Source organism: Microtus oregoni, unplaced genomic scaffold, assembly GCF_018167655.1.
Source record: "Microtus oregoni isolate MIOR12 unplaced genomic scaffold, Mior012 000011F_ref0000422, whole genome shotgun sequence".
Lineage (NCBI taxonomy): Eukaryota > Metazoa > Chordata > Mammalia > Rodentia > Cricetidae > Microtus > Microtus oregoni.
The window spans coordinates 50,891,221-50,903,256 of NW_024543070.1; the positions used below are offsets into that span (position 1 = coordinate 50,891,221).

Genomic DNA, 12,036 nt, shown 5'->3' on the forward strand with positions numbered 1-12,036 from the left:
ATTTTTTTGGGTTTTTTTGTTTATTTTTTTAGTTGTGAAAAAAATTTTTTTCTGCCTCCTCCCCGTTTCCCATTTCTCTCCCCCTCCTCCCACACATCGCCCCCTCCCCCACTTCCCCTCCCCCTCTGATACTGATTCTATTTTGTTATTTTTTTAAATTAATTTATTTATCTTATATAATGTTTTACCTGCATGCATGCCTGATGCCCACAGAGGCAGTCAGAGCTCCTGGACTTGGAGTTCCAGAGAGTTCTGAGTTGTCATGTAGGTGTGGGACTAGAACCTGGATCCTTTGGGAGAGCAGCAAGTGCCCTTAACTGCTGAACCATTCTTCCAGTCCCGATGCTGGCTTTAAAGGAAGCAGGTGACCAGAAATGTAGGAGTCACATGTAGCCTGTAGTTGACGGCCAAGAAAGAAGTGAGGACATCTGTCCTGCGGCTACATGGAGGTGATTTCTGAAGGGACTTGGGAGGGGATGCCCCTTCAGAGTGGGAACTCAGCCTGAACTTCAGTTTTTTGACAGTCTGGGTAACTCTAACCCTGAACACCAAATGTTTACCTGTGGGTTTGTGCAGCCGTGAATATGGTTTTAGGGGGACATTGTTTTAGGGTGCTCAGCGTGTGGTAATACAGCAGAAGAAAACAGCATGCTTTCTGATAGACTGTAAGACTGTGCCGTAGGAGCCTTCTCCTCAGCCAGCTCCCCAGTTGCTAGGATGCCACGTCATGGTTCTGCCAGGCTTTCCGTAAAGCCTGTGCCCCTCGGACCCAGGAGGGAGTTTGACCTTTCATGCTTCAGTGAACTTTGCCCAGACCTATTGATCTGCCCTCCTGGGCAGGCAGTGGGACCATCGACGACAACATGAGGGCTCTGTGGCTCCTGGGGTCCCTGCTGATGAGCCTGGATTTGACACTTTCGGTGAGGGCTGTGGACGCTAGGATTGGACCAGGATGGTACCGAGGGGTCCTTGTCCCAGCTCTGGCCTCTGCCTATCACCTGCTAGTTCAGGTGACTGGGAGACGTGTGTGGGGGAAAGGCACGGCCAGCCCAGCAGGCCCAGACAAAGGAGAGAGCAGCCCACACTGGGGGATATGACAACACAGGCTACATTTGTAGGGGAGACAATGGGAAGAGGGAGGAGGGTCAAGTCTTGTGAGGAAATCCTGTACTTTGGGGAGGTGGAAGGAGGTTGGGGCCTAGCATAGGATCGAGGAAATTCTGATGCTCCTGCCTGCTGTCCTCTGTAGGCCCCACCATGGAAAGGACCTAAGGAATTCAAGCACGGCCTTGACGAGCCCACTGTGGGTAAGTGATGTGCTCTTCTTCCTAATCTACACTGCCGGGGTTGAGTGTGCTTTAGCCTGTGTGGTCTATGCAGCCTCAGGCCTCTGGCAGAGGAGGGATCCTGAGTAGAGCTGTTCAGAAGACCTGCAGACCTGAGTAGGGCGTACAGATCCATAGCAAGCTGTATGCTCAGAGGGCAGGGCTTGGTCTGTACTGGATGCCTCTCTTAGAGCCTGGCAGGTGCTTGGTGGCGGTGGCGTGGGGCGGTTTGCTATGGGTGCCATCACACCTGGACGCTCACCAGTCTTCCTTAGTGTCCCCGTATTCCCCCCTTTTCCTTACAACACCTCTGGAAGATGTCAGTCATCACTGATGGAGCTCAGACCCTCCGTGGTAATGGGAGCCAGATCAGGGCTTCAGACTCGCCTAAGGTCACAAACACCCTGGTTGCCTGCAAACCCTCCCTTTCTCACTTGTGAATTTCCTGTGTGGGCTTCGCGTTCCCTGTCTGTAAAACTAGACAGGTAATAGTGAGTCCCTCAGGGTTACTGCTAAGGAGAAAGGAGTCGCTGATCCTGGTAAAGCGGTCACCCAAAGGCAGGAAAATGCCTCTAAAGCCTCAGCTCTGACTTAGCCTAGGGCTGTAGCTCACCCGTAGAGCACTTGCCCGACAAGTACACAGCCCTGGGTTTGAGCCACAGCACAAAATGATAAGAAGTTCCTAACTCTTAGAACACTCCACTTAGGTGATGAACCCTACCCTGGTGAGCTACATCTGGTGAAGCCAAGCTGAGGCTTGCGGCATGATGCCTCACAGTGAGGCCCAACACAGTGTGAGCCTCTAACCTTCCTCCCAACCTCATACTAAGCCAAACAGCTGCTGCCCCTTTCAACCTGACCCAGCAGTGGTCCCCTGCCCTAAAGGTCCAGGATCCTTGTCTTTTGTTGCCTTGTTGCTCAACGCCACTAAAAACAGACTTGGAGCAAATGTTTGTTGACTGTGTCCTAGGCGCTGGGCTCAGTGGTCCCAGCACTGCCACTGTCACTCATCCTCCAAAGTAGATAGCTCTTCTTTTTGAGATTACAATCCTATTTCCCCTTTCCCTTTCCTCCCTCCAACACAGTTATTTTTTCTAATTAATTATATTCTCTATAGCAGATTCTCAAATTTTATGAGGTTCCCGTGGACCTCTGACTGCGACATTTTCATCAGTTACTGACATGTAACCATGTTTCATGTGTGATTTTGTTCAAAGGCATCATATTCAGTGTGCATGTTGTTGCTCCCTCAGCGCTGACCTCTTGGCCAATAGCATGGTTATCGCCTGCCTGAACAAGGCATCTCTGACTCAGTTTCTCCCTAAGGTCCAAGACAGCTTCTTGTGGCAGGAGCTCTAGATAACACTTCAGCATGCGCAGAAGCACATCTTCCCTTCTTTTTCCTTGAAGTTCTGGGGATTGGTGCTAGGCAAGTGCTTGACCGCTGAGCTAAAACCCTAGCGCTCTTTAAAAAAAAGAAAGGAAGAAAAGAAAACTGGGCTGGGCATGGTAGCGCATTCAAAAAACAAAATAAAAGCTGCTGGGCAGTGGCAGCACAAGCCTAATCCCCCTAATCCCAACACTCAGGAGGTAGAGGTGGGAAGATCTCTGTGTGTTTGAGGCCAGCCTGGTCTACAGAGTGAGTTCCAGGGTAGCCAGGACTGTTACACAGAGAAACCCTGTCTCAAAAAACAGAGAGAGGAGAGAGGGGGGGGGGGAAGAGAGAGAGAGAGAGAGAGAATGGGAGGGAGGGAGGGAGGGAGGAAGGGAGGGAACAAAGGAGGGAGGGAGGAAAAATATCGTGCTACATGGATGTCGGGAAGGATATTCAGGGTAAGAGCTGAAAGAGGGCAGAGCGCTGCCTTGTTGGGTTTCGGCTGGGTGTGTGTGCACATTTTTACTGATGCATACAGTTTCATTAAGACCATGGAAGACTGCAAGGGCTTGGTAGTTTGTTTGGTTTTTGTTTTTCCTTGTGATATCGTGCACATGTTAGGCAAACACTACTGCTAATCTATACCCTCAACCTGAATCACAAATATTGGTTTACGGGTTACAAAGAAATTCTTACACAAGGCAGGCAGATTTGCACACACAAAGCCCGGGAACCATGAGGATTGGCAGTCCTATTACTGTTGCCATTTTACTAATGAGTCAAAAAAACGGTAAGTGGGCTGGAGAGATGGCTCAGCGGTTAAGAGCATTGCCTGCTCTTCCCAAGGTTCTGAGTTCATTTCCCAGCAACCACATGGTGGCTCACAACCATCTGTAATGAGGTCTGGTGACCTCTTCTGGCCTTCAGGCATACACACAGAATATTGTATACATAATATATATATATATATTAGTTATAAAATTTTTTTAAAAAAACTACAAAAAAAACGGTAAGTGACCTAAATGTTTATTAAGTGGCAACTTTGTGACAAGCTCTTGGGTTTCAGACTTGACCCGAGGGCACAGAGCTTGTGAGGGTTTGAGGCAGAAAGCCATTCCACCTGTTTGACTCTGGAAGACTGTTCTCTAAGCGGGGTGCAGTCTTGGATGTAGAGTGCTCTCTTTGAGGACTCTCCTCTCTCCAGCCAGGCCCCATGAGGCACAGCATGGGCAGCTGGGCATAGGGTAGGCTTCAGAGGTGTGTTATTCCCACAGTTCTCACCGTTGATGGGAACCTCTGCCACTTTCCCTTCCTGTACCACCGCCGTCTGCACCACAGATGCATCCACAAAGGCGGGCCGGGCCGGTCCTGGTAAAATTTCTCATGGGGGTTGGAGGAGGGGCCTAGAGAAAACGGATTCTGCCTGTCTATCATCTGCCTAAGAATTGTGTTTGGGCAAAAGGGTGCACGTGTGTGTGTGTGTGTGTGTGTGTGTGTGTGAGCGTGTGTGTGCACTAGTCAGCCTTCAGGCAAAGCAGAGAAGTCTCATTTGTTTCCCCAGGTGTGCCATCACTCCTAACTTTGACCAGGACCAGCAGTGGGGATACTGCTTGGAGCCCAAGAAGGTGAAAGGTACTGCATGCAACCCATGGCCCAAGGCTGCCTCCTGCCCTTCACTCTATTCCCACCCACCTACTAGGTATCATCAGACCCCACACACTTGGGATTCTAGGTCCAGCCTCTTCCCTTCTCCTACAGCATCCTTTCAAAGGTCAGAGGGAGAATTCTGGGAAAAGAGACCACCATTTTACAGATGAATTTAAGGACCGGAAACTTGGGGTTCCATGGTTCTATGACAAGCAGGTTCAGGCTGGGGCTTGAACCCTTCACGTGTCACTCAGACTCCCTGTTCTTCCTTCCGGTGTCTGTCTGTCTCTCAGACCACTGCAGCAAACACAACCCCTGCCACAAAGGAGGGACGTGTGTGAACACCCCCAATGGCCCCCACTGTCTCTGCCCAGAACACCTTACTGGGAAGCATTGCCAGAGAGGTAAGGAGAGCTGCCTGCCCAGGAGAGGTCCCTGGAACCCTAGAAATTTGCATGGTCCCACTGTCCTCTTTTTGTCCCCCAGAGAAGTGCTTTGAGCCTCAGCTTCTCCAGTTCTTCCACGAAAATGAGATATGGTTTAGAACGGGGCCAGCAGGTGTGGCCAGGTGCCAATGCAAGGGTCCTGGCGCCCACTGCAAGCCGCTGGCCAGTCAGGGTAAGTGGGTGTGTAGCGACTGTGGGGAGGAGGGCAGAAAGTCAGGAGCCCCTGGTAGGAGGCTGGGTGGCATGGTATGCCCAGGTTTGGAACAGTGTGCACCTTCCCCTAGCCTGCAGCACCAATGTGTGCCTCAATGGGGGCAGCTGCCTCCAGGTGGAGGGTCACCAACTGTGCCATTGTCCTGCGGGCTACACTGGACCTTTTTGCGACTTAGGTGAGTGGGGCTCTATGTGGAAAAGACTTGGGGGAGGTGAATAAGGGAGAATGGAAAAGTGAACCAGAGGGCACCAACAGAGCCATCCCCTGATTGCAGGGAGTCCCCTCTCTTCCTAGATAGTAAGGCGACTTGCTACGAGGACAGGGGACTCAGCTACCGGGGCAAGGCTGGAAACACTTTATCGGGGGCGCCATGTCAGCGGTGGGCCTCGGAGGCCACCTACCGGAACATGACTGCGAAGCAAAAGCTAAGCCTAGGCCTGGGACACCATGCCTTCTGCCGGTTCGCTGGAAGGGACTGGGCAGGTCAATTTGCTTCCCCTTAGGGCCCTCAGGGGCTCTCCTTACAACAGTGTTCCCTCTTGAGATTGCAGGAATCCGGATAATGACATGCGCCCATGGTGCTACGTCTGGAGGGACGACAGGCTGACCTGGGACTATTGCGACCTGGAGCAGTGCCAGACCCCAACCCAGGCACCTCCTCGAGTTCCCCCTGAGCATCAGGACCTGCCGGTGCCCCAGCCTTCCACACTGCAGAAGCCTCAGCCCACGTCCCAGGCGCCACCTCTGTCCCACGCGCTAGATGGTTAGGCAGAGGAGGGGGTCCCGGCCCAGAGGATGTGGGCCCTGCTTATTCCAGGCAGCCTGCCGAGGGTGTCCCTGGCCTTAGCTAATCTTTCCTTCCACAGCCTCGCCTGAGCGTCAGAATCATGTGTCCAGGATCAGCTCAATGGGCTGCGGACAGCGGTTCCTCAAGCGACTGTCCCCGCTCAGCCGCATAGTGGGCGGATTAGTGGCTCTGCCTGGGTCTCACCCGTACATCGCTGCGCTGTACTGGGGCGACAGCTTCTGCGCTGGCAGCCTCATCGCCCCCTGCTGGGTGCTGACTGCGGCTCACTGTCTGCAGAACCGGCAAGCGCCACCCTCGGGGACCCCTTAGCCGCTCTACTGTACCTACACCCTACTCTCCTCTCACTCCGCACTTTTCGAGCTCCCCCGGGGGGTTGAAAACAGGGGCGCCCCCAGAATGTCTGTATCCAGCCTAAGCACTTTGTCTCCCACCCGACCGCAGGCCAGCGCCCGAGGAGCTGACGGTGGTGCTCGGTCAAGATCGCCATAACCAGAGCTGCGAGCAGTGCCAGACGCTGGCTGTGCGCTCCTACCGCCTTCATGAGGGCTTCTCCCCCATCACCTACCAGCACGACTTGGGTGGGGTGACCCTGCAGGAATAGAGAGAAAAATGGGGAGGGTTGGGGTCCCAGGGTTGGGGCCCCAGGTCGCCGTCTAACCCTTCCCTCTTGTGGTAGCTCTGCTGCGCCTGAAGGAAACCGAAAACAACAGCTGCGCGATCTTGTCGTCCTACATCCAGCCCGTGTGCTTGCCCATCAGCGCGGCCCCACCCTCGGAGACAGTGCTCTGCGAGGTGGCCGGCTGGGGTCACCAGTTCGAGGGTAAGCACAGCGTTTGGGAGCTGGCTGGAGATTTTTGGCTGAGTGCTCACTTTTCGTAGCCTCCGATGAGCCTGGGTACTCGTTTCACTGACCTGACAATTTTGAAAAAAACAAAAACCCATGCAGGGGCCCTTGTCTCTGAAGCACGACTTCTCCAGAATCTAGAATTTGCTGTCGAGGTTCCCAAATCCCTTTGGGTTTGTCCTCGTTTGCTTTCTATTGTGACAATAAACACCATGGCCAAAATCAGCATAGGCGGGAAAGACTTTGTTACTTATAAGGCTGCATGCAGTCCACCATGGAGGGGGTAGGGGGCCCGAGGCAGGAACTGAGGTAGAGAGCAGGAAGGGACTTGTGGCCTTGCTCTCAGCATCTTGCTTAGCTTTGTGTTTGCTGTTTGTTTGTTTTGTTTTTTTGAGTCAGGATTTCTCTGTAGCTTTGGATCCTGTCCTGAAACTAGCTCTTGTAGACCAGGCTGGCCTCGAACTCAGAGAGATCCTCCTGCCTCTGCCTCCCCAGTGCTGGGTCGACTTCCTTTCTTACACAACCCAGACTCACTTGTTCAGGGGTGTCATTGCCCATAGTAGGCTGGGCTCTCTTACATCAATCGTTAATCAAGAAAATGCCCCCATAGACATTTCCAAAGGCCAATCTTAAAAAGGCATCTTCTTCATTGAGGTTCCCGGATGTCATGTGGACAAAAAAGTGACCCAGCTCAGGATTATAGAGAGAATCCAACTTTCTCTTCTCTCTGGGCTCCAAGTTACAAAGGCTTAACTAGGACTTTGTCCCCATGCTGGAGCAATGGGGACAACTATTTTGGGAGCCAGGTTCTGAGACATTGCGTGGGAGAGGGTAAGGGGTGTCTTCCTGTTCATTCTAATCTCGGCTTCTCTGTGGGCCTCAGTTTCCTTGCCTGAGAAATTGTTACCGGCAGGTCCCTACCACTCAGGCTTGCTGTGAGGGAGCCAAGTCAGGGTAGGTGTGGAACTGCCTGGTAGCCCGGCCCATGCAGCAAGCTTAGGTCCTCATTTGCAGGGGCGGAGGAATACGCCGATTTCCTGCAGGAGGCGCAGGTACCCTTCATCTCCCAGGAGCGCTGCTCCAACTCTGACGTGCATGGGGACGCCATCCTGCCCGGAATGCTTTGTGCTGGCTTCCTGGAGGGAGGCACAGACGCCTGCCAGGTCAGCCCTGGGGTCCTGGTTGGTACTTTAACCCTACCTGTCCACCACAGAACAAGAGCGATGAGCTTGCTTGTCCCCCACCCAGGGTGACTCCGGGGGTCCTCTGGTATGTGGAGAAGGGGCTGCAGAGCAACGGCTCACCCTGAGAGGTGTCGTCAGCTGGGGCTCCGGCTGTGGTGACCGCAACAAGCCCGGAGTCTACACAGACGTAGCCTACTACCTGGCTTGGATCAAGGAGCATACAGATTCCTAACTAACCAGGGTTAGTCCTTCCCGCGTGTGTGCCCCTGGAGTGTGAGGGTTGACTATGGTATGATGGACACAGTGGAGATAGTGCCCAGGTAGCATGCGCACAGAAATTCAATAAAGTGCTTTGATAATGTTCCCCAGAATTCCCTCTTGAAACGCCAAGAGAGAAAAATGGTACACCCATTTCCCTCACTGTCTGGGCAAGATTTTAGATCTCTTGTCCAGGCCACCAGGCTTTCTTGGCCTCACTTTGAGCCAATCCCTGTACAAGGAGGTGGCCCATTCTGTTTACACAGTAACAGGTTCTCAGCCTGACACCTGGGGGAGAGTCTGGAGTCAGCGTTCAAGCCCACCTGAGATCAGTAAACTGGACCCTCTAGGCAGAAGGCAGTAGCGAGATGTTTGAAAACTGCAGGTGATTCCACACACAGTCAAAGCTGAAAAGCATTGTTAGGAGTGCTCTAGATTGGGCTGGAGATATGGGTAGTGGTAGCTGAGCATGTGTGATGTCCTGGCTTAAATTCCAGCACCACCTTTTAAAAAAGGGTGTTTGTTTGTTTGTTTTATTTTTTGAACTTTGAGCCTGGCATGGTGGTGTGAGCTGGTGGCAAGGGCTGTCTGAGGCTACGAGAGCCGGGGTGGGAGCCAGCAATTCATAAGCCTTCGGGGACACCATGACTCTTTAGGTGTGGTTAGAGGGCTCCCTTACAGGACAGGTCTAGCTGTCCAGACTAGCACCTTTCTTGCTCTTAAAAATGTCATTTATTTGTTGATTTCTGGAGACACGTCTTCCCTGTGCTGAGATGGCAGGCCTGCGCCATCTCACCTGGTTTGTGTGGTGCTGGGGGGTCCATCCCAACACTTGGTGCATCATTGGCAGGCACTCTGTCCACGTCACTCAACTGACTGAGCTACAGTCCTAGTCCTTACACCCATCTCTTTTATATGGGGGCTATTTCCCCTTTCGTTTTTGGATACAGCATCTTACTATGTAGCTCTTGGCTAACCTGGGACTTGCTATGTAGAGTAGGCTAGCCTTGAACTTACAGAGATCTATTTGCCTCTGCCTTCTGAGTTCTGGGATTAAGTGTATGCCACTATGTCTGGCCTTTTAAAAGCAAGAAAAAAATTGTGGTTTGTGTGTGTACAATGTGTTTGAGTGTGTCACAGTGTTGTGTGGTAGTCAGGACAACTCTGTGGAGTCTGTGCTCTCCTGCCTTTATGTGGGTTCCAGGGATGATGCTTAGGCCACCAGGCTCACAGGGCAAAGCACCCTTACCTTCTGAGCCATTTATATTAATAGTTTAAAAAGTTATAATTTCAAGATTGTGTGTGTGTTTCTGAGACAGGGTTTCTCTGTGTAGCCCTGACTGCCCTACAACTGGCTTTGTAGACCAGGCTGGCCTCGAACTCACAGAGAATCACCTGCCTCTGCCTCCTGAGTGTTGGGATCAGCTAATTTTAAGATTTTTAGTTAGGTGTTTGTGTGGTTCTATGACTATGAGTGCAGGTGCGCAAGGAGAGCAGAAGGGGGCAGCAGTGAGCTGCTTTACCTCTGTGCTGTGACTTGAACACTAGTCCTCCGTGTGAAAAACAGTTCCTACTAGGTGGTGGTGGCACAAGCTTTTAATCCTAGCACTCAGGCAAAATAATAATAATAATAATTGTTTTTGTTTTTTCTTTTTCAAGACAGGGTTTTTCTGTGTAGCCCTAGCCGTCCTGGAACTTGCTTTGTAGACCACCCTGGCTTTGAACTCACAGATTCGTCTGCCTCAGCCTGGGATTAAAGTGCTGGGATTAAATATGCGCACCACCGTGCCCGCCTTTTTTTTTTTTTTTTATCTTAATGTATGTCTGTGTGAGCTTGCCCAGAGAGGTCAGAGTTAAGGCCCTTGTATGTCAACAAAAAAGCAGTAAGTGCTCTTAACGCCACCCCTCCAGCCCCCCACCCATCTTCCCTTTCCTCCTACACGCTCCGTTTTGAACTGCCCCCCTCCCAACTCCACCGCCCTCACATTCTCCACCTAAAGAGATGTTCTGTGACGTTTGCCCCACGTCACAGCCCCGCCCGGCGAACTTCACGGAGTAGAGCCGGTGTTCTTAGCTCTCGGTCCTGCGGGTCACCTCCTCTAGCGCAAGCGCAAGGAATAGGGGGCGGACTCTGAGCCGAGATGGGTGACTGGAAGGGCTACATCAGCGCGGTACTACGGGACCAGCGCATCGACGATGTGGCCATCGTGGGCCACTCGGACAACCGCTGTGTGTGGGCATCACGACCCGGGGGTCTGCTGGCGGCCATCTCCCCACAGGAGGTGGGTGTGCTCACCGGGCCAGACCGGCACACCTTTCTGCAGACGGGTCTGAGCGTGGCAGGCCGCCGCTGCTGTGTTATCCGTGACTTCCTGCTGGCTGAGGGCGACGGCGTACTGGATGCACGCACCAAGGGGCTGGACGGGCGTGCAATTTGCGTGGGCCACACGCCGCGGGCACTCCTGGTGCTGATGGGCAGACGAGGCGTGCATGGAGGCATCCTTAACAAGACAGTGCACGACCTGATTGGTGGGCTGCGGGAGCAGTGCTCCTAGCTGGACCGCCAGGCCACCCGTGGTGGTAGGAGGACCAGAATAAACCTTGAACGGACAGTTGTGGGTTTATCCTCTTGGTGAATGTGCGAGGACGTGCAAACAAGGAAACTAGTTTATGGGGAGATCCTTGCAGAACAAAGTAATCCTGGTGGGCTTCCAGGTCTCCTGTGCCCTGTCCATTCCTCTTGTGGTAGATGCCTTTGGTCTGGGTGTTATGGTACTGCCCCAGGTCCCTAAACAAGTCACAGCTGAGAAAGCATACTGGGGTAGCAGGCTCTCAGATTTTACCTCAGGCTTTACTACCATCTTCTCATGGAATTTTCCACATATGTAGGCATAAAAATGAACGAAGTCATTCCCACCCACCCCCCTCCCCAGCACACACCAGCAGCCAAGGTCTGTGGGGTTTCAGGATGGCGTTGAGTGACCCTCAGTATGTTGGAGATTGGCCCCAGGATACCAGTGGGTACTCAAATCTTAAGATGCTCTTGTATAAAATGACAGTGTTTGCAAAGAATCTACCTATAGCCCCTGGTGTGTGATCTCCAGGTGACTTATATACCTAATACACGTAAAAGCCATGTAGTTACTGTGCTGATTGGGTAAGGAATGCTGAGTTTTAAAAAGGCCCATGTACGATCAGTAAAGACGGAACTTTAAACATTTCTCTCTCAACAGTTGGCAGAATTGGCAGAGGTAAAGCCCAGGTATACGAGGGCTAACTGTATTTCTGCCCCCTGCTTGGCACAAGTATGGGGACTAGGTGACAGGATGTAGCTGACTATTCTCAGAAAAGTTCTAGGGTCCCCAGGCGTCTGCATCCCACCACACACAGAGACCTCCGAGGTGGGTCCACTGCAGGCACATGTGTGAGCATTGTCATTGGGCATGGCCAGTCTTCCTTTTCTTCTGAGGCCCAAAGCCCCCAATAGAAAGCCTTAGCCTACAGGGAAGAAATGTGGTACCCTCACCCACTGACCCTCACTCTGCAAGCCTCACTCCAGGGCACCGGGTGGCAGCCTCCCCCGCTGACCCCCACTCTGCAAGCCTGAGCTCCAGGACCCTGCATGGAAGAGGCAGGACTGTAACGCTCAGGTCTGTTTAAGAGCTGCCTGGCTCATTCCCCAAAGGCATAGGACAGAGGTGGAGGGAGGATCTGTCCTCTGCCCTCTGTGACCAGGGCCAGACCTCGCTTGCCCACAGCTACCATCCTGCCCCGTTTTCCACTGGCCCCAGCAAGCCTCCGCTGGTCACTCACTCCGGAGCACTAATCTTAGGGAGAATGAATGTGGGATTGATGTGGGTGGGTTTACAGAAGCAGGGATACCAGAGTGTGGAGGTGCAGATTCACTTCTGGGGTGGCTCCAGACTGTAGGGAGG

General features: G+C 52.7%; 2 protein-coding genes across 3 annotated transcripts; both read left to right on the top strand.

Annotated features, from left to right (window-relative positions):
- The first annotated feature begins 828 nt into the window (after positions 1 to 828).
- F12 (coagulation factor XII) lies at positions 829 to 9,820 on the top strand. 2 transcript variants are annotated; one of them, XM_041660270.1, is made up of 15 exons: positions 829 to 920; positions 1,250 to 1,307; positions 3,975 to 4,071; positions 4,262 to 4,332; positions 4,641 to 4,751; positions 4,834 to 4,965; positions 5,078 to 5,182; positions 5,302 to 5,467; positions 5,559 to 5,770; positions 5,874 to 6,096; positions 6,257 to 6,393; positions 6,492 to 6,635; positions 7,674 to 7,822; positions 7,908 to 8,084; positions 9,761 to 9,820. In XM_041660270.1, exons 1-14 carry the CDS (start codon positions 864 to 866, stop codon positions 8,073 to 8,075), a joined length of 1,830 nt encoding a protein of 609 aa, XP_041516204.1. In that variant the 5' UTR covers positions 829 to 863; the 3' UTR covers positions 8,076 to 8,084; positions 9,761 to 9,820. The 2 variants fall into 2 exon arrangements, with proteins under 2 accessions (XP_041516204.1, XP_041516205.1); XM_041660271.1 differs by having other exon boundaries at positions 9,765 to 9,818.
- Positions 9,821 to 9,836: 16 nt separating this feature from the next.
- Pfn3 (profilin 3) lies at positions 9,837 to 10,707 on the top strand. Its single transcript, XM_041660272.1, has one exon. The coding sequence runs from the start codon at positions 10,243 to 10,245 to the stop codon at positions 10,654 to 10,656; it is 414 nt and encodes a 137-aa protein (XP_041516206.1). The 5' UTR covers positions 9,837 to 10,242; the 3' UTR covers positions 10,657 to 10,707.
- Positions 10,708 to 12,036: the final 1,329 nt, after the last annotated feature.

Coding starts and splice junctions, on each gene's coding strand:
- Pfn3 (XM_041660272.1), top strand. CDS start 10,243: ATGGGTGACTGGAAGGGCTACATCAGCGCGGTACTACGGGACCAGCGC.
- F12 (XM_041660270.1), top strand. CDS start 864: ATGAGGGCTCTGTGGCTCCTGGGGTCCCTGCTGATGAGCCTGGATTTG. Junction 5,771..5,873: donor TCTGTCCCACGCGCTAGATG/GTTAGGCAGAGG, acceptor TTCCTTCCACAG/CCTCGCCTGAGCGTCAGAAT. Junction 6,636..7,673: donor CTGGGGTCACCAGTTCGAGG/GTAAGCACAGCG, acceptor CCTCATTTGCAG/GGGCGGAGGAATACGCCGAT.